Source organism: Rhineura floridana, chromosome 8 (genome assembly GCF_030035675.1).
Source record: "Rhineura floridana isolate rRhiFlo1 chromosome 8, rRhiFlo1.hap2, whole genome shotgun sequence".
NCBI lineage: Eukaryota > Metazoa > Chordata > Lepidosauria > Squamata > Rhineuridae > Rhineura > Rhineura floridana.
The window spans coordinates 107,636,998-107,661,646 of NC_084487.1; the positions used below are offsets into that span (position 1 = coordinate 107,636,998).

Below are 24,649 nucleotides of genomic sequence, written 5' to 3' on the forward strand. Positions count from 1 at the left end.
CCATATCCCTTGTTTCCATCTCGGAAACTGGTCAACCTCATACGAGCAGATGTGCCTTCTGAGCATAGTATGAATGCCTTGGCTAAGAGACAGTTGCTCGGGAATTGTGATCCATTCACTATGGCATCTTCCCCTGACAGGATTGCTCCATCTAATTACCCAGTGGGAGGCGGAGAAGTCTGCCCTGGTGTAAATCAGTTAATTCCTCCTGTCCACAATTTTAACAACGAACGTAATTATCCAGACAGGGAAGAAGCCTGCAGTTTCTTTATCGACAAGGAAAAGGAGCTTTTTACCATTTTTCTTATATTGCCAGACTATGCTCAATATGACATTATCTCTAAACTCTATAATTTAATTGGCTGGTTACAGGAGAGGATGATTCATTCTGCGCCCCTTGCACAAGAAAGAATAGATCCACAAACCAATGTAGAGGCGAAGGGACTCCAACGATCTGTGGGCCCCTCATGCTCTGAATTACTCTTGGAGGAGGATCCAAGTGTTCCCCAATGTGAGACCATATCCCCTAAGGTCCATTTATCGAGTGAAAGAGTGTATCTGAATACCCACTCCTTACTGTCATGGACTGATGTTAGATTTTTAGAGAAATCAGAGTTGGGATCACCATCCAAATGCACAGCAATGCCTTTGATACCAATGTCGAGGAAATTTATTTCTAACATCTGTGAGACTATAGTTCACACTAAGGATCTACAAATGTTGACTTCCCCTGTGAATGGACTAAGGGATACTCCTTGTACTGTCTGACCGCCTCTGCTACCAATTGTCAAGAATCTGCCCCCCACAAGAGTGGTGTCCTGGAATGTTGCTGGCTGGCAAGCCAAACTTGTGGTCAGTTCGTTTAAAGAATTTTGTATTCAATCTCAATTCCTTTGTATCCAGGAAACTTGGGTTACCTCAACATCGTTTCCGTCATTCCCAGGGTATGTTGTCTTTTCCCTGCCCGCTATCAAGGCTGCTAAAGGGGGCAGACTGAGAGGCGGAATAGCTACACTAATTTCGGTAGACTTGAATCTGAATGTTAACCAGGTTGAGATAATGCCTTCCAACAATATCTTAATTACGCAAATCATTTGGCCATCTAATTTAAAAGTATTTGATCAATGTTTATGCTCCGCCCCTGAAATCTAGACAAAGGGGTATTCATATCTGGACAGAACTAGATCAGGTACTGAGTCATATATTCGAGGAGTTTCCAGATCCTTTAATACTGCTGGTAGGGGACTTTAACGCCAGAATGGGCTCAAATAATAATGAAATAGGAAACAAATTGGGGCTGTCACTGGAGGACTTATCCTCCTTTCCTGCAAGGGATTCTAGGGACTCAAGTATGAACTCAGCGGGATCTTTGCTGTTTGCTCTCATTTTTAAATATCATCTATTTATTTGCAATGGCTCCCCTAGATATCCGTCTTCAGACTCATACACGTACTTTGGTCCAAGAGGGAGGAGTGTTATTGATCTAATGATCCTCTCTCCTTCACTTATCGTTTATTTGGAGTCCTTTGCTGTCCTGATTAGATCGGAGAGTGATCATATGCCTGTCAGCTCTTCCCTCACTGTCCCCTTGGCTCCCCTTTCCAGTGCCCCTACCCCCTCGGATAGTATTATCACACAGGGAGGTCAGAGGATCCGGTGGAATGGGAGGATTAAAGATGAGCTAATTACTCGTTTAAATTCACCTACCCTTCTTAACTTACGGGAGCAGCTCTTGGTTGCAGCAAATCCCCTCGAATGTTATAACTCTATAATCATGGTGCTAAGACCTTTGATGATCCATCCCACCTCGATCCCTTTGAGGAACAGCGGTTGGTTTGACAATCAATGTGCTGTAGCTAAAAATAATTTATCTCGTGCCATCAGGAAATTGAGGTGGGTAGATTCGCCAGAAAATTATGATATTTTTATCCAGCTTCATAGGACCTACAAAAATTTATTATGTTTCAAAAGATCTAACTACATTCGCCTACAATGGCTGGAGCTGGGCCTTGCCTCTCTGGATCGCAACATGGCCAAGTTCTGGAGGTTAATTACCAAAGGATTAAATGGGGAATATACTGGCCTAGACAATCAAATAATGTCAACTCAATGGTGCTCTTACTTCTCTGCCCTCTATAGCCAGGCCCCCCTTCCCCACTTTACGGCTGTCCCAGTTAAAATCGATCATCTGTTATTACATTGCCAAGAGTGGGAACCCGTTACACCCCAAAAAATTGCCATACTGATTAACTCCCTTCCCGGGAAAAAAGTGCCGGGCGAGGATATGATTCCAGTGGAGCTATATAAAGCCGATCTTGAATGGTGGGCCCCGGTCTTTGCTAAGATGTTCATTTTCATTAATCAATATGGCACAGTTCCCAGGGGTTGGGGTGACAGTATTGTGATACCTCTCCACAAAAAGGGTTCAAAGGTGGACCCGAGTAACTTCAGGCCAATCAGCCTTTTAGATGTGGCTGCTAGAATCTATGCCAAATACTTACTGGACAAATTGGACATGTGGGCTGCCAAGAATGTGGTCATTGTGGAGGAACAGACAGGCTTTTTTAAAGGAAAGTCCACCATGGACCAATGCTTTATATTGTCTCATCTAATCCGGAAATATTTGTTAACCACTAGAAAGGAACTGTTTGTCACTTTTGTCGACTTCACATCAGCTTTCGACCTCATTGATTGAAATCGACTCTGGCAAAAGTTATCCACTACGAATATAGATAGGAGGCTATTCTGGTTGATTCAAATGCTCCACACAAATACTTCACTCCGGGTTAGACTGGGTGCTAATGGCCTCCTGTCAGACTCGGTTCAAACCAATATAGGGGTCCGGCAGCGCTGTTTACTGGCCCCATTTCTTTTTAATTTTTATATTAATAATATTGTTATGGATCTGTCTGGTCCAGAGTATTTTCCTCCCTCGACTTTAAATGACAAGCTCTCAGTGTTACTTTACGCCGATGATTTAGCCTTACTGTCCATTACTCAGATTGGCATGAGGAGATTGCTAAAACAACTAGGAACATTCTGTGATAAGGAACATCTATTAATTAATCATTCCAAAACTAATGTTGTTGTATTTGGAAAAAACACTAAATTAAAGGACAAGTTGATTAAACAGAAACGCAGTTATAGATATTTGGGTCTTACCTTTAACACCAAGCTTACATGGAACCCTCACTTTGAACTGACTAAATTGAAAGCCTTCCATTCGTTATTTCAGGTTTTTAAGGCTATCATCGAGGTGTTCCAAAGGAAAATAATTCCTATGCTATTATATGGGGTTGAGATTTGGGGCTATGCCAATATCTCCATCTTAGAGAAAGTACAAAACTATTTTCTTCATTATATCTTGGCAACTGCAAAAGGTGCTCCCATCACCTTTATAAGGATAGAGACAGGTACTCTCCCCTTAGAACCTTTGGCACACAGGGCTATAGCCGGGTACTGGCTAAGACTGGTGGGTATGACCGACTCGCACCTCCCAAAAAAATGTCTTCTGGAACAATCTCAAAACCCCACTCAGAAGAGTTGGTTATCTTGGACTAAATCTATACTGGCAGCGTATGGAATATGTATAGAGTCTTCTCCCTCTTACTGCTCGAGGTGGGCGAAACAGATTCTAACGGAAAGAACTTATATGCAAAGAGATGGGACTTACATGCCTCTTCCCAGTCCTCCTTTTCCTGCTGGTACTCTATTTTTAAAACTACCTTTGGTATGGAGCAATATTTCATTCATCTAAATGTGCCGTTGTTGAGAAGAGCCTACAGCTGTGCTTGAGGGGAGATATGCCAAAATTCCAGCTCACCTTCGCCTGTGCATTTGCAAAATTGGCGAGGTGGAGGATATTGTCCATTATCTCCTGAGATGTCCCCTGTATAAAGAGCCGAGGGCCAAATTTCTTTCCCCTATTATTGGCCTTTTGTCATGCAAGCCCCTTCTGGAACAAATTCGTTTTTTGCTAGCAGGTAGAGATATGTTTCTAACTTGTCAAGTGGCAAATTTTGCACTTGCCGCAGGCAAAATCAGGTCCAAATATCAAAAGCAAGTAACAACCCAGGCAAAATTAGGTCCAAATATCAAAAACAAGTAACAACTCTGGCCCGGTCTTGTCTTTGGTAGTTTTTTTTCCGAATCTGTGTCTGGAATGTTCAATTCTACAGCAGACTAATCTCTGACTCGGGTTTTTAGGATTGTTATGGCCACATGGCCTCTAGTTTTAATGGATTAATCTTGTAAAATGTTGTATTTTAGCTTTTGTATATAAATGTGTGTCTGTATTTTATTGTGGCGGCCAATGGCCATGAGCAATAAAGTTATTCATTCATTCAAGTTATAGTCCAACAATTTCAGGGGAGGGGGCACAAGTTCACCATGCCTGGGTTAGGTGCTGTGCAAGGGCATTACCCATTACAAGTAGCCATTTGCCTGCCTGTCTTGTTCAGGACCCGAAATGCAGAGGACAGCATGAATACTTTTGCCATGTAGTACAATCCTGATAGATAAATGTTTTTAACAAGATAATGCTAGAGACCATAGCTACCTTGGAAGAGAACTTATAGTCAGAATCATTAACAGTTATATCAAATTATGCAAGTCCCGTTTAATCTCCTAGGAACTCTCCTGAGTTCTATATCACTAATGAAGATCAATTATGAGATAAGGACACACTAAAAGATACTTATTTTTACAAAGTCACTTACTGGGAACATAAGGAGGATAGTTGAGATTGTTGTGAGCACAGCCTGAGATTTGGCCATTGAGAAAATTAGATGGTTCATTCATATCCTAAACACAACAAAAATAAAAAGTTAAACATAAAAAACAGATTAGGTTGTACTTGGGATGGATGAAGAAAGAGATTCAATTAAAATAAAGAGGGAAATATTATCAAACATACAATCCAAATTCCATCATAAGGAAGGACATTATGGAACTGAACACACATCTGAGTCCACCAGTCAGCTGTTTTGGGGTTGGAATAGTCAGGGTACACTGAATTTCCTGGAGACAAGGCCTGGAAATGAGAGTGAGATATATAAGATTAAGATAATGATATTTGGGTCATGCAAGTAGACATGGGAAATTTCAGAGATTGCACAGGATGTGAGCTCAGATTATTTCACTGTCTATTTTTTAGAAATGGGGAAAATTTGATTTTGTTTACTTTTTAATGAGAAAGTACATAATTTGCAGTTTTTGAACAATGTGTGACCCAAAACACAACCATCCTTCAAAATTTGCACTTCAGATTTGGTGATGTAATTCTCCAACCAGTTTGTACAAAAATGCATTTATCAGTGAAAATAACATACAAAATTGCATTATATTAGCATTTGTTCGCAAAAATATACATCAACCAAAATTAATGTGTTTATTGGGAGAAATTCACACTAATACACTGACAAATGTTCATGAGTATTTTTTAAAAAAAAATACATTGCAAATTGCTATGGAAAAGTGGAGAATTGAATTTAATCCATCCCTACTACTTTCAAGTGTGAAAACTGACTTAAAGTGACCAGTTACAGGTGGTGAGATATAAATTGAGTGTATACAAGTTTTATTTTTCTTCCCTGAGTACACAGTTGCATAATTGCATCATGTGACACAACCTTTCACTGGACAGCTTCTAAACATGGGCTTAGCATTGCTTGTGAAATACAGATACACATCAGGGATATCACGTCAGTTGGCTTTAAGACTTTGTCTTGGGTAAAGCAGGGATGGGGAACCTGTGACCCTCCCCATGTTGTTAGATTACAACTTCCATCATTCCCTGACCATTGGCCATGCTGGTTGGGGCTGATGGGAGTTGGAGTCCAAAAGTCTCTGCAGGCCACAGGTTCTCTATCTCTGCTCTATAGGATTTCCAGTTCCTAATTCTTACCTTAACCCAGATTTAAAACCCCAATTTTAACATTATAGTGTCATAGCCCTCCTTATAATGTTTCTCAGGTAGTAAAGCAGGATCAGGGCAGAGCAGGAGAGGAGAGGAAGAGTGTACTTCATCTTAAACCTTCTACAGATTAATGGTCTTCGCTAACCTCAGAGAAGTATAAAATATGTAAAATCTATCTCTAATTACAGGGAGTTGATTGTTCTGTTGTGTTTCAACTTCCCCTCACAGTGTGTGTGCTTTTGTGTTTTAAATATGAAGGTTTCATTAAAAGCTTATGGTTGCAGGCATCAGTTGCTGCCTTCCTAAGTACTGAACTATGGCATTAGGTATACTGGAATAGACACTGAGGATTTTATAAGACAGCATACTCGCACCTTGTGCATGGGAAAGGATACAGAATAAGTTAAGAGACCTTTTCACGGTATTCTATTGTCATCAGATGTTGATTGGTGCTTTCCATGCTGGCTTATATGGGGCATGGGACAGAAGGCTCAACCTGAAATTGAGGGCTCATTCAAACAGGAGCTGGACTTCGTATTAAAGACGCAGCTTTTGCCATTGCAGTAGATTTGCAAGGTTCACACTTCCTACCTTCAAATCCACTGTTTTCCATTCACAATAGTCGGTGTTCCTCTGGGAAGGATGTTTACTCCCTCCGGAGTATCGCTATTGCTAACCGGAGAAGGGGATGGGTTTTTTTTTGTCAGTTTCATTGTTTCTTGTCAATTGCCCACCCTCCTGGCTGACGCATCAGGAGGCAATTGATACGAAACTGATTAGAGGGGGAAGTGAGTGAAGTAGGCAAACAGAACTCCGATGCGGGAGGACAGACCGAGGCAGAAGTGGCTGGTTAAGCCACTTTTCGCAATATCAACGAATGGGGTTGATACTGATTTAAAAGGGAAAACTTCATTATAGCTTCTCCTTGCCTGCAATGTCATGTGAACCATGTGAATTAAACAGGGATGCAAGTAGCAACAATCTCACAGTAAGTCGCCGTGTGAACGAGCCCTGATTTTACTTCCCTCCTTTTTAGTTTTACCTCTTGAGTCCCCTTTTAATATCACTCTCCCACATTTCTTAACTGTATTTTATGTATTTTTATCTATTTTAATGTTTTGGGGGTTTTATTGTGTATAATTTTATTGTGAGATACCCTGAGTCAGCCTTTCCCAACCAGTGTGCCTCCAGATGTTGTTGGACCACAATTCCCATCTTTCCTGACCATTGGCAATGCTGGCTGAGGCTGATGGGAGTTGTGGTCCAACAACATCTGGAGGCACACTGGTTGGGAAAGGCTAGTGCCCTATTTTAGGGTAGAAGGGCGTGATAGAAATATTTTAAATAAAATTAAACAAACATACCTAAATTAGGAACGGCCATAGCTCAGTGCTTGAGTACAAGTTTTGTATGCAGAAGGTCCAAGGTTCAATCCCTGGCATCTACAGGTAGGGTTGGGAAATACACCTGCTTGAGATTCCTGAGAGCTTCTGCCAGTCAATGTCAACAATACTAGGCTAGATGGACCAGTGTCTGACTCAGTGTACAGAAATTTCCTATGTCCATAAGACATTGTCAAGAGCAGTGTCATAATTAGTGGGTGGCGATGGTATTGCTAGGGCCTCTGTGAAAATGGCTGTTGTTACTTCTCTCTTTTCTTTTACTGTTATTGTGATTTGATCAGAGCTTGGAAAAGTTACTTTTTTTAACTACAATTCCCATCAGCCCAATCCAGTGGCCACGCTGATGGGAGTTGTAGTTTTAAAAAGTAACTTTTCCAAGCGCTGGATTTGATGTTGCTGCCAGGAGAACATAGAATATCAACTTATTACACCAATGTAAGCTCTGACTCAACAGCACCTATCTTATCCAAGCCAAAGGATTGCCCTGTACATACTTACCTTTCCAACAGCTGGAGTCACTCCATCTGAATTGTTCACCCAAATTCCTAATTGTTCTCCAAGTTCGTAGGGTTGGTAAGTCCCTCTAGATTGATCTTTACTTAGGAAGGGATCCTGATTGGGGAGGGGGTGGAGAGGAGGAACAGAACAAAAGCATAGCATAGTAAATAGCAGCAACAACAGAGCTACAGTTCCCAGAGTGGTTTAACAATCAATCCCTATTCCAGGGAACTCTGGGAACTGTCACTCCATGAGAGGAATAGGGGTTTCCTAACAACTCTCAGCACCTTTAACAAACTACAGATCCCAGGATTCTCTGCGGCAAGCCATGCCTGTTTAAAGTGATATAACATTACTTTAAATGTTTGCTGCAGATGGAGCCTGAACCTCAGTCAGAGTTTATGACAGAACTGTAGCCCTTCCCTCCCTCTCCCCAGCCAGCCAGAGAGCCACTACCCAGCCCAGCAATGGGTACACTTCTGTGTGAAAAGTGATGTCTTTGATGGCTCAGGTCATGCCACCTGTCAGCCAACCTGATTCTCAGGCAGGAGGCTCTCTCACTCTGAGCAGGGGGAATTTTGAAGGCTCTCCAAACACATATGCAATATGTTGTTGTGGAGCCACACTTTTCAACTAGGAATATATATCCCTAAATAAAGTGTCTTGCACCAACACACCTACTGCAACTAGGCTTGTTCACTGAATTACTGCTGACAATTGCAATCCTGCTGAAACCTGTATGTAAGGTTGTACTATCATCACCAAGCATCCAAAAGGCTTGTAGGATAATGGATGAGCTTACCCCATTCCATCTTCTTTCTACCCAATTCACTGCCATGTAACAGCATTGTACAATACTACTCTAGTGCACCTGGCGATGGCTGTCGCTAACACAGGAGCTCTGAGCCACACAATTGCACCAATGTGGCATCCTGGCATGGCTTACTGTACCAAAACTATGCCAACACATGAGATCATTCTGACACAGCAGGCATGCTCCTAAACATGTGAGTGATAACAGCAGGTCATAGAATTGAACCTTTAATTTCATTTTATTCCTCCCCTAATAACTAAATAACTGCTCAATTTGTCTCATTAAAAAAACATTGACAATAAATACTGTGTTTTTAGGCACTGTACTCTATTTTTGTCAGGCAGCATAATACTTTTCAGTAGAAAAAAAGGTATGGCATCTCTAGACTTTTGAGCAGTCTAACTCCAGTAGGTATGTAGTTTTAGCCTACTCAAAATACATCTTTTAAAATGATGCCCTTATGTAGTAATTAAAACATAGAAAGGTGATACCCAGGGGACATTAAGACTGCAATTAAATACATGTCTACTCAGAAGTAAGCTCCACTGGGTTCAATGGGACTTACTTCCAGATGTGTATTGGACTGCAGCCTAACACTCTTAAACAACTCAGTTTAATTACCTACATCTAATCTGAATCTCTGATATCTCTTAGAGAAAAGTGTTATTGTCTTAAATCTATCACATTATGCAGCTCTAGTCTCATGCTGAGAACAAAAGGCTCTGGTGACAGATTTTGCATTCCAAATAAATTCCATGTGTTTTTCACATTTTCCTACCTATTTTTCAGGGAATGAGGCACATATTAGAGACTGATAGGATAGCTTAGAAAATGGTCCAGAGAATGGTCTGAAAGACACATCAACAACACATCAAGGTATGGCCCTGTATGTAGATCACTTGGGATACCTGTTATGGACCATGTGTAAGCTGGTCTGAATTTGTTGGCAGAAGAGTGGGATATAATTGTGATAAATAAGATATTCAATAATAACATGCATTTTTTCATGCATGCACTGGGGGCTATATTAAATAAGTAACACTTGACAAAACCAGATCACATTCATATTGGGAGCAAACAGCCCAAATGTAAGTGTCTGCTCAGAGGTAAATCCCACCATATTCAAGTTCAATGGGGCTAACTCCCAAATAAGTATGCATAAGATTGCAGCCAAATAATGAATGCTCTAGTTCTCAAGATTATAAACTCAAAATTGTAGCATACTATTTCAGAATTCATCACACCACTAGTTTTTCATCTGCCAAAGTTCCTGAATATTGTTTTTAATCACAGCCTTATCCTTCTAGCAAATTCTAAGTTGTTTCTACTTGCTTTTGCAATGAATTCTCTTTCTGGTGGGGGTTAATGAATAGTAGACAATCTTCCTCATTAAAGTTCTTCTGTTGTAATAGATGTTTATCATTTTGCTTGATAAGCATTGCTTCTTTTAGAGTATCACCCTTTGTATAAAAACAATGCATTTGCTCTGACTCAGAACAAGTCAGAGGCAAAAATGGGGCCATTGTTCAAGGAAGGCCACAGTGATGACGAGTAAGGCCTGTCATTCTTAAGGAGGAAATAGCCAAGAGGCAAAGGGATGCCTAAGAGAGACTGAAATCAGATTGCCCCACATACATTTTTCACATGTCACAGTTTTTAATCAGTTTTTTTCCTGCAGTGAATGCATCATCCAAATGCATCGTCAGTTCTCCATGTGGTGGGACCCAAGATGTCAGTAGCAGAGAGCAGGGCACTTATGCTGCTTACTGGGAAGAGTAAGATAGGAAGGACATAGTGCAAATGCTCAAGCAGGAGCACCAGATTGAATCTGACAGTGTGTTTGCATTGTGCCAACCTCCCTCGCCTTGCCTGTCCCGCTCTGACTCAGCTGTTGGGAAATCATGAGATGCCTTCCTGGGCTCCTTCTGGGAGGAAGGGTGAGGTAGAAATTTGATTTGTTAACAACAACAACAACATGAAGGTCCATTTAGAAGGAAAACAGCAACAGGTGGACATTCACCTCTCACTGTGATTTCACCACTATCACAAATAAAATGTAGCAATTTGATCTTAAAGGCAAACTCAAACTCCTTGCTAACATTATGGGTACAACTATACAGCTGTTGCTTTTATATTTTGACTTGTCATAGATTCTCCCAAAGATTCCTTTGAATTGTTGTTTTGGGGACAATGCTGGGAATGATCTGTTAGAGCAACCTTTCCCTGGGGGAGAGTATAAGGTGATGGCATAGACAGGTCCATAGTTTTAAAGACACAACTGAAAGTAGTATCCAGTTCTGAAGTTATGTGAAACTGTATATGAGAGGTATGATTCATAGCTGTCTCAGAGAGACTGACACACACACATGCACACACACACACACACACAGGGGGGAGAAGGTTGATAGTTCGCAAGTCTTTTCTCCAGATAAGAGATTCAAATAATAATTTAGTTATTTGATTCATATAACTGGTTTGCACATTTCAAAGGTTTCTGCATGCCTAGTCAGATTTTTCTTTCTTTGAAAAGACCCCTTGTCATATCACAATTTGTTTTTGAAAGTCTCCTCAGATACAAAAGTGGATTGCTTCATGACATGAGATGCCTCCTGTTCAAGAAATGCAAGCCAAAAGTCCACATGGTTATGTGGATCTAGTTACACAGTTCTTTGGATCCTGGCAATGTTTTTATGTACTGCAATTTATCTCTGCCTTTATATGGAAACATGAGATACAATATAGTTACAATTGCCTATCAGATGTATTAACATTAGAAGAAGCCTGCTGGATCAGATCAGATGCCTTTCTACTCCAGCATCGACATGGTGGCCAGCCATGGTAAGCCTTTGAGCACGAACTGAGCACAACAGGACCCTTTCCACTTCTGCTCGCCAGCAACTGCTACTCAGAAGCATACTACCTATGATACTGGAGGTAGTACACTGCTGCACTGACTATTAGCCATTAATATTCTTATCCATATTACATTATCCCTTTTAAAGTGCAAAGTTGATGGCCACCACTTCATTTTGTGGTAACAAATTCCATCGTTTAACTAGGTGTTGTGTGAAGTAGTAGTTCATTTTGTGTGACCTGAATCCATCACCATTCATCTCCATTGGATGGCCCTGGGTTCCAGTATTTATAAAAGAGGGACAAGAACTTCTTCATATCTAATTTCTCCACACCGTGCATAATTTGCTACACTTAAGAACATAAGAAAAGCCTACTGGATCAGGCCAAACGCCCATCCAGTTCAATGCCCTGTTCCCGCAGTGGCCAACCAACTGCCTATTGGAAGCCCACAAGCAGGACCTGAGTTCAACAGTGTTCTCTCTACTTGTGATTCCCAGCAACTAATATTCAGAGGCATACTGACTCTGACAGTGGAGGTAGAATGTAGCCATCATGGTTAGTAGCTATTAATATTCTTATCCTCCACGAATTCATCTAATCCTCTTTTAAAGCCACCTGTATTGTGTCCCCTTTTACTCAACGTTTTTCTGAGCTAAAAAGCTCCAAATATAGTGACCTTTCCTCAGAGTTGCCCCAGCCCTTTGATAATTTTGGTTGCCCTATTTCTATCTCTACAATATCATTTTTGAGATGCTGTGACCAGAACTGCACACAATATTTTCCAAGTGTGGTTGCACCATAGATTTGTATAAAGTCATTATGATATTGGCAGTTTTATTGCTTATTCCTTTAGTAATGACAGCAACCACACACTGCATCAGTGTTTTCATTGAGCTATTCACCACAACCTCAACATCCCTTTCCTGGTCAGTATCTACTAGCTCGGTTTTTGTTTTTTTGGTAAAATGTGCCTTACACTTATTTATACTGAACTGCATTTGCCATTCACACATTAACCTCTTAATAAGGGAATGCATTTGTTCTACATGTAGGTCTCTAGAAGAAGGGAGCAGACTGATTCCCTTCCTCCAGCAGCCAACACAGGCAGCTGTGCCAGAGAACATTTGCATTCACCTATAGATTACACCCCCTTCCATTAAAAGCAAAGACCCATTTCTGACATGTTTTCATCAGCACAGCTCTTGGGAGAATGCAAAAAAAGTGCTCTTCAGCTGTAAATTGGTATTCTTGCAATTATATCACCAGATCCTAGTAGTCTGCAGGATGCATTAAGAATTCTTAATGTGTTTCCTCTGGTGATGCATTTACTAAAATGAAGAACTCTGTTATTTGTGTGTGTGCGCGCACTTAGGGATTCTGTATTAATTATTAGGCTAACATTAGAAGCAAAACATTAGGCTAGCATTGTAATGATCTTTTGTGCATTTCTATTGCACGTATGATCAGAACTAACAATGCTAGTCAAAAATAAATGGCCCTCTGAGGCTGGCAAGGACAGGAACCACGTCAGTTGGCCAATGTAAATGGCTCCTCCCTATATACATTTTCAGAGCAATGAAGAATCTAGTCTCACAGAAGTAGCTCCCATGCCATTCTGATAATGAATTGGCTTTAAGGTGCACAAGACAGCCTAAGAACTCCCTTCTACATTCTGAATAGAGTATGATAATGGCAATATATTGTTTTTCTTATAAAATCCAAAGCAGTGATTTTAGTGGATCTTAGATAACCAGGAAATTCCTTTTTCCATATTCATGCAGTTCATCACAGAGTAATATAATACACAGGATATATAACAGTATTTCCATACTGCAGCGGTGGGGAACCTTTTCAGCCCCAAGGGCCACATTCCCTTGAGGGGGACCTTCCAGGGGCCACATGTCAGTGCTAGGTGTGGTCAGAAGCAAAGGTGGAAGGAACAATAAATGCAATAGGCATTATCACCGTTCAAGGATACCTTCCAGCCAGGCATGTAAGGAGGAAGGCATAGAAGGGCTGGTGAGGAATAAGATTTGGGGAGAGTCCTGACAGCCAGAGACAGAGGCCTGAAGAGCCACATCTGGCCTCCAGGCCTGAAGTTCCCCACACCTGCTGTATAGCATTTTCCTTTTGACCCATAATGCTGTTCATATTTTCTTTTTTTCCCCACCCACATCACCCTCCCACCCTCTCATTCTCATGTTTATATTAGACAAAAAAACTAGACATCATATAGTAGGAACACAGTGAGCAATCCCCAGAGAAAAGCATCCTATCATAAAAGAAAATAAAGGGGAGAACCTTTGCTTCAGTGCCACAATCCATGACAAGTCTCAGAGAGAGAGAGAGAGTCTATTAGTAAGGTTGGTATTGCTAATTTACCAGAATAATAACATAATGTAATCCATCCTTCTTCAGTTCTTGAATGAATTCTGGTAGGCCAGCATAATTGTCTTTGTCATAAGTGAAGTCCAGCTGACGGTCCATGTAATCAATGTCTCCATACTGGACATCCTGACAATTGCAACAGAAATACATTTTGTGTTTTTTAAAAAAAAAAAAATGCTGAAGCACAAGTGTTCAGATTTACCTTTTTGCTTGCACTAATGCCATAGTGAAAGCTGGTACAAACATTCTCCCACATCAGTCCTACTATGGACCACAACAAACTTATCATATATAAGTTCAGCAGAATTGAGTATATTTTGCAGAAGGACTTTTTCACATATGCAGATTTTTTTTAAAAAAACTTCTGTTATATTAATATAATTCAATTCTGAAGCAATAATAATCCTATTAACCATTTTTAATTATACAATTAATATTACAACAGCATGTATTAATGCTATTCTGTTAATTATACAATTAATTGTTGTTGTTCATTTTGCCCTTGGGAAACTAATTCAAATGCACATTGCAAAGTGTACACTTACATATGGGATGCCATACTGCTCCATGCGCCTCACAACTTTCTCTACTGCTCCAATGTTGGGATATCCCCATCGTGAGAGTTGATACCCCAGAGACCAATAAGGAGGAAGATGTGGGCGTCCAATAGTCTTAAAAGCAAAAACAGAACCAGAGACTGAAAGCGCCTTGCAGAATCTCAGAAGATGACAGAATTTTGACATCAAGATTTCAAAGACATTTCAGTAAATATGAAACTAAGGTAAATTCAACATGTGTATTATACTCAACAAAGCTCTAATTCTATTCTGTAGAGCAGAACTTGGAACTGTAGGAAAATCTTTCATTTCCAATAACAAAAAAGTCTGGTTTTGGGTTCTGTGAGTGGTTCCTCTAGCAGAGTATGTTTTTAGTATTAGGTTATTGATTTTGTGACAGGAAACATGACAGCTTGTATGTGCTCCGGATATAAAAATCAAAATGAACAGCACAATCCAAAGCTTGTTTACTCAGAACAGTCCTACTGTTTTCTGTGGGGCTTGTTCTTAGATAAATGTGCACAGAGTACCACCTATAGTGCAATCCTGTATCTGTATATTCAGATGTAAACCCCACTGAGTTCACAGGGACTTATTCCCAGGTAATGTGCATAGGATTGCAAACCTAGTTTCTTCAGGAAAAAAATTACACTGGAAATCTATATTCATTGGGTGTTAGGCTTTCTCTGAAGTTTAAGCATGCAAGATAGCTAGGGAAGCTATTTGATTTGTGGTGTTTAAAGAGGCAAGATGTCACAAAGAAGCAGGCAAAGTTCTGCTGTTATATTAAAGAACAGCACGGAAGGAATATTCACACAAGTACCCTTTTTTAAGTAAAAGAACAGGGTCAGCAGTAAGAAGAAGCAGTTTCATCAAACAGAAGATTCCACTCTGAAATAGAATATTTCCCTCCTCTTACTCTGTCATGAAGAGGATAAAATTTATTATTAGAGAGTGCTAATCAGAGGAAGTACCATTTCGATTTTGCAGCTGAAGTGCCAAAGACTGTGAACACACTAGTCGCCAGAGCAAAATGTTTCCATTAGCCACACCTGGAGGAGGAATGGGTTGATCTGCCGATCAATTGTAAAATCTCTTTGAAGCTGAATTTTAAAAATAAAATGCACTCAAGCTTATCCCACCAGGTTTTACAGTAAATAGGAGAGGGGTTTGACTAGCGTTGTGTGCCCCCGTTGTCATAAGAAAGAGGTGGAGACGCACTGGATCTGGTAGAACAGAGAGTGCATTTCTACCCAAAATGTCTGAAAGCTAGCATTGTGGAAGAGAAACCAGGAGGTGAATTTGCCTCTCAACATTTACATCGAATAAATAGTCCTATGGAATCCATTTTGGAATATGGTAAGAACACAAGTTACCACATCTTGGAAAAGTTGTTGTTTTCTAGCATTTTTCAAGACAATGTAACTAGTAATTTTACCAGATGAGAGTTCTTTGATAGGATTGCATGGAAGAGTGGTCACCTGCTGATGGTGTTTCCACCAACCTCATAAAATCCTACAGAAGGCTCATCTTGCTATAGGCAGTCCTTCCTACTTTTGAAGCCATGTAAGATGTTGTATGGAAAGACTGTAGAGAAGATCTATGCTAAATAGAATAAAGGAAAAATCTCATTGTCTTCTTTTTTTTCATCACACAAAGCAAATTTGCTCAGGCTTTTGTCAGATGATGGGAAGCAGAGGATTTTCATCTTGGATATACACTTCATTGATCATTTCAGCAGAAGCATATTGCTCCACTCAAACTAAAAGGCATCAACATTTAATGGAGTTGTCATCATTTTCACAAACTGTTTATTGGTTTTTTTATTAAGCCCAAGGACAATACCACTATCAAACACAAGGCTGGTGGCATGTTATATAAATTTATGTTGCTGCCTATGCTACATGTCCCAACTGAACCACAGACCAACTTGTGGGGAGAGGATGGTTTGTGGTGGGAAGAAGGATGCTGCAGCTCTTTTTTGCATCTAACTGCTGTGGTGTCATCCTTTGCCTGGCAGGCTTGCCAGGCAAGGAAGGAGGTAAAATCTTGCAAGGGCCAGGCATCCTGGCTCTCACAGTATCACAACAATGTAATATTTATTTATTTATTTATTTATGATATATGTTAGACGCCCATCTAGCAGAGGTTAATCTGCCACTCTGAGAGACTTACAACCAAACACAAGTACATTCCCCATAGACATAATCAAAATCCTAAAAATTAGAGATTAAAAATTAAGAACTTAAACATTTAAACCCCCCAAGATCTGCAATCTGCCAGCCTAAATTTGAATTTAACCCCCCCCAAGAACTGCAATCTGCCAGCCTAATCCCCTTCCCATGCCTGGGTAAAGAGCCAGGTCTTCAAAGTCCGCCAAAAGCATAACAGGGAGGGGGCCTGACGGAGGTCAGTTGGCAACAAATTCCAAAGCGCAGGAGCCACAATAGAAAAGGCTCTAGACCTTGTCCTCACCAACCTCGCTTCTTTTACTGGAGGTATAAGAAGTGAGCCATTCAAGGACGATCTTGTAAGCCGGTGCCCCTGGAGCGAGTGAAGGCGTCTCTTTAAATAGAGTGGGCTGGCCTCATGAAGAGCTTTATAAGTTAAAGCCAGGATCTTAAATTTGGCCCACGTAACCACAGGTAGCCAGTGCAATTCCTTAAGGACTGGGGTGATATGGTCACGGCAGCAACTGCCCTTAATCAGGTGAGCCACCGCATTCTGCACTAGTTGCAGCTTACGAACCATAGTCCAGGGAAGACCAACATATAAGGCATTACAATAATCCAACTGGGATAAGACCAGAGCATGTACTACTTTGGGAAGCAAGCACCTCAGGAGGTAAGGGCGTATCCTTCGGACGAGATGTAGCTGATAAAGCGCCGCCCAACTGACAGCCGCTACCTGTGCCTCCATAGATAGCTGGGAGTCAAGAATGACCCCCAAACTCCAGACTTGATCTCTTAGGGGCAGTAGTACTCCGTTGAGCATCAAATCAGTAACCCCCAATTTCTCTGTGTCACCCACCAACAGAACCTCAGTTTTATCAGGATTCAGTCTGAGCTTGCTCCTGCTCATCCAATCCCTCACCGACTCCAGACACTTAGACAGCACTTCTATCGCCGCTGGTGGGGAAGATTTAAATGAGAGGAAAATCTGGGTATCGTCTGCGTATTGGTGGAATTGCAGCCCGAATCTCCTAATGACATCTCCCAGCAGCCTGATATAAACATTCAATAACATCAGGGAGAGGATAGAGCCCTGTGGCACCCCACACATGAGAGGCCAGGGCTCCGAAACCTCAATACCACTCTCTGGTATCTCCCAGAGAGGAAGGAGCGGAACCACTGTAGAACAGTCCCTCCAATCTCTAACCTCTCTAGGCTATCCAGCAAGATACAGTGGTCGACTGTGTCAAAGGCCGCTGAGAGATCCAGGAGAACAAGGAGGGCATATTCCCCTCTGTCCAGTGCCCTTCTCATATCGTCCACCAGGGCTACTGACGCTGTTTCTGTCCCGTTTCTGGGTCTAAACACTGATTGAAATGGGTCAAGGTAGTTCACGTCCTCTAAGTACGTTTGCAGTTGGTTCGCCACTACCCGCTCGACCAATTTACCCAGGAATGGCATATTTGAAACTGGGTGGAAGTTGTTTAAATCCAAGGGGTCTAAGGAGGCCTTTTTCAAAGTTGGAATTATTACTGCCTCCTTGAAGGCAGATGGCAGATGACCTTCATAAAGGGACGCATTAACCACTGCCCTGATCCCCTCACCCAGTTTGTCTCTGCAGCTCACAGTGAGGGGGGTCACGCTGGGCGGGGGTCAAGTATACAAGAAGTTGGTCTCAGCACAGACAGGGTCTTGGCTACTTCCCTCAGAGGAAGGGAGCTGGAAGCTATCCCAGGACCCTGAAGGTCTAATGATCAGCTCTGGTTCGCCGTCCGATAGGTAGCCGCTGCTGCTCTACTCTGTGTTCTGTCCACTTCTGTATGTGTCTTCTGCTAATGGCGTTCAAGCCGTCTTCCCACCATAGGCCACGCAACCGCAGGGTATACCACGGTGCCGTCCTACATCTGTTTAAAGGGAGGGGGCGTTTCGAGGCCATCTGGTACACCGCCTCGGTCACCCCCACGTTCCATCTAGACACCAAGGTCTCGGCCGATTGGCCATCAGAGGTGTTAAGAAAGTCCCCCAATTCATGTATGAAGCCCTCTGGGGTCAACAGCCGTCTAGGGCGAATCATCCTGATGGTTCCTCTATTCCTCCGAGGAAGGGGGGACAGGCAAAGATTTATTCTAACTAAATAATGGTCCAACCAGGACAGGGGGGCAGTAACCAACCCCCCAGCTTCCAAGTCACTGCCTACCTCCCTAGAAAGAAACACCAGATCAAGGGCATGACCTGCTGCGTGTGTAGGCCCTGTTTGAATGGATTGTAGCTCCCAGGCTACCATCTTGACCATAAAGTCTCGGGCCCCTCCTGTGAGGGAGGCCTCGGAATGCACGTTAAAATCCCCCAAAACAACCAAGTTGGGAGATTGCGCCCGTACATCCGAGACCACCTCCAGTACCTCGGCCAAAGAATCTGAGGTGCAGTGTTGTGGCCGATAAACCAAAAGGAACCCGAGACTACCCGTTGGGCCCAGATGCCAATAAAGGCAATCCACAATCTTAGTCTCACGAAGGGGGAACCTGGACAAAAACAGGGACCTACGGTAAATAACCCCCACACCACCACCCCGACCCTTATAATATAGTGAGGATCCATGCTTTTGGAATCTTGCAAGATTGTGAGGGTGAGATCTTGCCCATGTGTCTCAGTCCCAGCCAGGGAAGAGTTGTCAGTACTTACAGGTTGTGTCCGTTGGGACCTGTAAAGATCAAAGATGAACAGAAGGTAGATCTGGATCTACTGGGTCACTTGCAGTAGATCAGCAAGCGTTTCCAACTTCCATCTGATTAGCAATAGCAGTCCATGGTAGTGTCCTGATTATAGAATGCCTTTTCTCTTGAAATACTGCTGGTGTCAAAGCTGGTGAATTTCTGATGCCAATTGAAAACACACCTATTTTAGTAGGTCTCTAAGGGAGGTTAGTTGCCTTGGCTGGATTTGGAGCATTGTTACTGACTTCACTCTGGTTTTATCTGTTTGTTTGATAACTGTAACTGAGATTTTTTAGGCTTTGATTTATTTTGTTATACCCCACACTCTTAACAGCTACAGTTCTGAGGATTCTTTGGGGAAAGCCATGACTGTTTAAAGTGGTATGATAGTGCTTTAAATGTGTAGTTCACATGGGGCTTTAGTGGCACATTGGAGAGATCACCTTTAGCTTTTCTCATTGACAGGCATCTACTTCCATGCCTTTGTATAGTAATACTGCTCTGCTAATGAAGGGAGGGGGAATTACTCTGACTGAGTTTTCTTCCACATACCAACTCAGTCCAGTCCCCAGTTTCTTCATAGTTGTTGCCAATTAGTCTAACTTGCAAAAAGCAAACCTTTAATTAAATCAATACAACATTCTGAACTTCCCAGCCATAATTATGCTATTTTTAATGCCACAGTCTGCTAAACTACTTCATCAAAAGGTTGGTGTTTATTCAGAGCTCTCTATACTTTAATTATTTGTATACACCTCCTCAGGTCAACCCCCCCCCCAAAAAAACCCTCAGCTAATTGTAATCAACTACTCATAGCCCAGGCACTTGGTTTGGTGTAACTAAGTATCTGTAAATAACTGAATGACAAAATAACAACTGTGCACTCCTTGAAGCCATCGACAAAATGGCTTTGCCACCTGCAGGGATGAGCTGAGGACAGTAGGTCTCTCCAGGGCTGGAAAATGCCAAAGCACTTTTAAGATTGCAACACTGTCCTGTGGAGGCCAATCGTAGTAATATTGAGAACCCTTCCAGATTTATCATAATCCTACACAGGCATTAAGTTGCCAGTCAGAACAACCTAAGATAAGAAAGGAGTTGGCTTGGCATACAAATAATTAGTCATAAGAACTTTGGAAAGGTGTGTGCTTTGGGGGAAAAAACACCCTTGAAGAAGTTCTGTGTGTACAATGCACTTTACACTTGCCTTCCTGTTACTGAAAGCTAACAAGTAACCTCCCATTTCTGCCAGATCTATACCCTAAGCTGTGACTCAAAGGTCCATGTTGAAGATTCTGCTGTCCCTTAGCAAAATAAAATTGTAATTGGGGTGTGCGTGAGTGTGTGCATCCTTGTAATGGTATCTGTTAAAAGGGAAACTAATACAGAACAGGCAGAATTTATAATTCAAGTAGCCCAATATGTGGTTTAATTATATTAAATATGAATAAAATAAAATTTAAATTCTATGTTATAGAAATTAAAACATGCCTAGTGCTTATCAATTATTTCAGTGTCTTTGCACTCATTGGCTGAAACACTGGATGGCAGAAATAGGTTTATTTCTTGGTGCTTATGGGAACTATTTTTCTAAGCATCACAGCTGTGCAGGGAGGGAGTGACTTTTGCCCCAATCATGGCTAGAAAGAGAAGAGATAAACCTCTTCCTTGCATGCTGTGGCCCCAATAATCATACTCCCCTGCACATGTAATTAAAGAAAGAAAAACCAAACGTGTAACTGCACCCTACGCATGTAGCAAAATGAGTAGTTTGGCCCTTAGTAAACAAGTTAGTGAACACTTTTAACTGTGTTTTTTTAAAAGCAAATGTTCAAGTACTGAGTTGTTATATATCAGTACAAGATCCCCACCGCATAGTGGCAGGGAGATCACAAGGGGTCTCTGGCCAATCAGAACTTACAGCAAGGTGACAGAGACATCCTTTGTGGGGAAAGGTAGAGACTTTCCTCAGGAAATGTATGATTAAACATAATTCCCAGGGGAAGAGGAAGAAGAAGAAGATGATGATTTATTAGATTTATTTGTTGCTTGATACCCAAAGGTCAATGTTTCAATGTTGAAACAAAAACAAATAAAACACACTATAAAAACGTAACAATAAACAACAACAAAACCATAGCAATACCACCTCCACACAGCCACAGGAAGGTTTGGCAGCATATTAAAACGATGTATCAAATGCATGGGAGATAAGGTATGTCTTTTCCTGGTGCTGAAAAGATGACAATGAAGGTGCCAAGCAGACCTGACTGGGGAGCACATTTCACCGATGGGGAGCCACAACTGAAAAGGCCCTCTCCCTTGTCACCATTCTCAGAGCTTCCCTCAAAGGGCGGACCTGGAGAAGGACCTCAGAGGAAGATGTAAGGGTCCAGGTAGGTTCATTTTGGGAGAGGTGTTCCAGAAGATACTGGGGTCCTGATCTCTAAATAGCTTTATAGGTCAAAACCAGCACTTTGAATTGGGCTTGGAAGCGTACAGGCAGCCGGTGCAAATGGAACAGGATAGGTGTTATATGCTCTGTTTGCCTTGAACCCATCAATGATTGGGCAACTGCATTCTGCACTAATTGCAGCTTCCAAACCATTTTCAAAGGCAGCCCCACGTAAAGCACATTGCAGTAATCCAACCTTGAAGTTACCAGAGCATAGATTACTGTAGCCAAGTTATCCCTGCCCAGATAGGGTCACAGTTGGGCCACCAGCCTAAGATGATGGAAGGCACTCCATACCACTGTGCCTCAAGTGACAGCAGTGGATCCAGGAAAAACCCCAATCTACAAACCCACTCCTTCAGAGGGAGTGTGACCCCATCTAGAGCAGGCCACACACCACTCAGTTGATCAGAGGAACCATCTACCAACAGCATCTCAGTCTTGTCTGAATTAATCTTCAGTTTATTGGCCCTCATCCAGTCCATTGTCACAACCAAGCACTGATTCAGCACATCTACTGCCTCACCTGCACAAGATGAAAAGGAGAAACAGATCTGTGTGTCATCAGCATACTGATGACAACACACTCCAAAACTCCGCATGACCCCATTCAGTGGTTTCATGTAGACGTTAAACAATATGGGGGACAGAATTGACCCCTGTGGGACCCCATACTGGAGAGCCCATGGAGCCAAGCAATGTTCCACAAGAACCATCTTGTGGAGCCAGCCATCCAAGTAAGAATGCGGTGCCCCCAATATCCAACTTGGACAGTCGCCCCAGAAGAATACCATGGTTGATGATATTGAAGCCACTGAAAGATCAAGGACGATCAGCAGAGTCACACTCCCCCATCTCTCTCCTGACACAGGTCATCGTACAGGATGACCAAGGCAGTTTCCATACCAAACCCAGGCTGAATCCCAATTGAAATGGATCTAGAAAATCTATCTCCTCCAAGAGTACCTGGATCTGGTTGGAAACCACCCTCTCAAGAACCTTGCCCAGAAGGGTGCATTTGCTAGTGGTCTAAAATTATTAGGATCTTCCATGTCTAGAGAAGGCTTCTTCAGGAGTGGTCTTACTACTGTCTCCTTCAGGGAGCCCAGGACCACTCCTTCTTGGAGAGATGCATTCATTATCTCCCTGGCCCAGCCAGCTGTCCCGCCCTGGCATATTTTTTCAGCCATGAAGAGCAATAGTCCAAGACACAAGTATTCACATGGACCCAACCAAGTACCTTATCCACATCCTCTGGCTGCAGCAACTGAAAGTCATGCAACAACATCAGACAAGAAAGCGCTCCAGGCACCTCACCCGGATCATCAGCATCAACAATGGAGTCCAAGTCCCGGCAGATGGAAGCGATTTTATCTTTCAAGTGCTTAGCAAACATGTCACAGCAGACTTTAGATGGCTCTGCCACCTCCTCAGGGCCAGTATGTAATAAGCCCTTAGTCACTCTAAACAGCTCAGGTGGAGGGCAAGCTGAGGAAACAATGGAGGTGAAGAAGTAAGTTTTCTTTGCCGCCTTCACTGCCACTGAGTAGGCTCGAACATGAGCATGTACCAGCGCTCGGTTACATTTGTTAGGAGTTTTTTGTTCACCTGTGCTCAAGCCGTCTCCCTTCTTGCTTCATTGCTCTTAGCTCTGGGGTATACCATGATTGCTGGAGACTGCCTACTGTCCAGGGTTAATGCATATGATGGCCTTGTAGGCCCTTCCAACTCTACCATTCTATGATTCTAATGCTATAAAGGTACCTACTTGCATTAGATATGGTAGAAGTTCCAGGGATTAATTAGGTTTGCACTTACACAATCCATGATCGGTAATAGTTAGAACAGGGAAATTCCCTGTACAGCAGCTTCCAGGATATTTGGAAAGAACCACTGGGATGTCCCTTGATACTTAGCTTGAGCTACCCTGGGTATCTCAGATTCCTTGCAATGACACCACGCTCATTGCTCACAGCAAAGCCAAAATACACATATAGTCTAGGGACATGTGCAGAGTTTCCAGTCAAACTAAGCTTTCCAATAACACTTCAGCAGGAGAAAGAGTACTGTCATCCCATCCCAGCACTGAGATATTAATCCTGGCTTTCAGTAACTGTAGGACCTCCATGTAACTCTGCTGCTAAATATATGAGGGCACGTGGTCCCCACCAACACTACATTTAACTTACTTCAGAGCATCGCATGCCTTTGGAAACCCTGGGCAACATGATTCGCCTCCTGCTATCTCCACAGGCCAGCAATGTTCCACAGATCCCACCAAGGTATATGCCAACCATGTGTAATCAGACTGGTAATTTCCAGACTGTAAATAACATTTTTTGCCTATGTGCAGGCTTTCTACTTCTTCCTCTGTATTAGACTCAGAGCCTTGAAATATTGGCCTCAACTCCAGAGGCAGGTTCTGTGGAGCAGAGGCAATGGAGATGCGCAACAGGATATAGGAACCGATTGTCACATTCCTGTATCCCTTCAGAACTATACATCTGCCAAGAACAACAGTGGACACAGTGGGACAATGACACCAACTCAGGATGGGCCAGCCATTATACAGGCAGCAATTCAAGGAGTATAAATCAATAACCACACGTATATTCAGGCTCTCGAATGAAAGAAGGGTTCACATTATGATACATAACTCCCAACAGGAAATGGTCAGGTATATATCAAGCTTAACTAGGTGCGCCTTGCGCCGACGCTGCTATCTTTTCAGCGCCAGGTGAAAACCTTTTTATATTCCCAGGCATTTTAATGCATTTTATTATATGTATTGTTGTATTTTGCTGCTGTTTGATTATTTTTGTTTACCTTTGTTGGCTTGATTTTATTGTATTATTGTATTTATATATTCCTGACTG

General features: G+C 42.1%; 1 protein-coding gene across 2 annotated transcripts in view; it reads right to left on the reverse strand.

The window, feature by feature from the left end:
• The window catches only part of LOC133390871 (sucrase-isomaltase, intestinal-like), a 111,222-nt gene that overhangs the window by 43,653 nt on the left and 42,920 nt on the right, over positions 1-24,649 (reverse strand). For both annotated transcript variants that reach the window (XM_061640317.1, XM_061640316.1), the window contains exons 5-9: positions 14,422-14,547; positions 13,871-14,002; positions 7,819-7,932; positions 4,916-5,032; positions 4,719-4,803 (exon numbers count right to left, since the gene is read on the reverse strand). In XM_061640317.1, the coding sequence (XP_061496301.1) occupies positions 4,719-4,803; positions 4,916-5,032; positions 7,819-7,932; positions 13,871-14,002; positions 14,422-14,547 (574 nt within the window). The remainder of the gene's footprint in view (positions 1-4,718; positions 4,804-4,915; positions 5,033-7,818; positions 7,933-13,870; positions 14,003-14,421; positions 14,548-24,649) is intronic.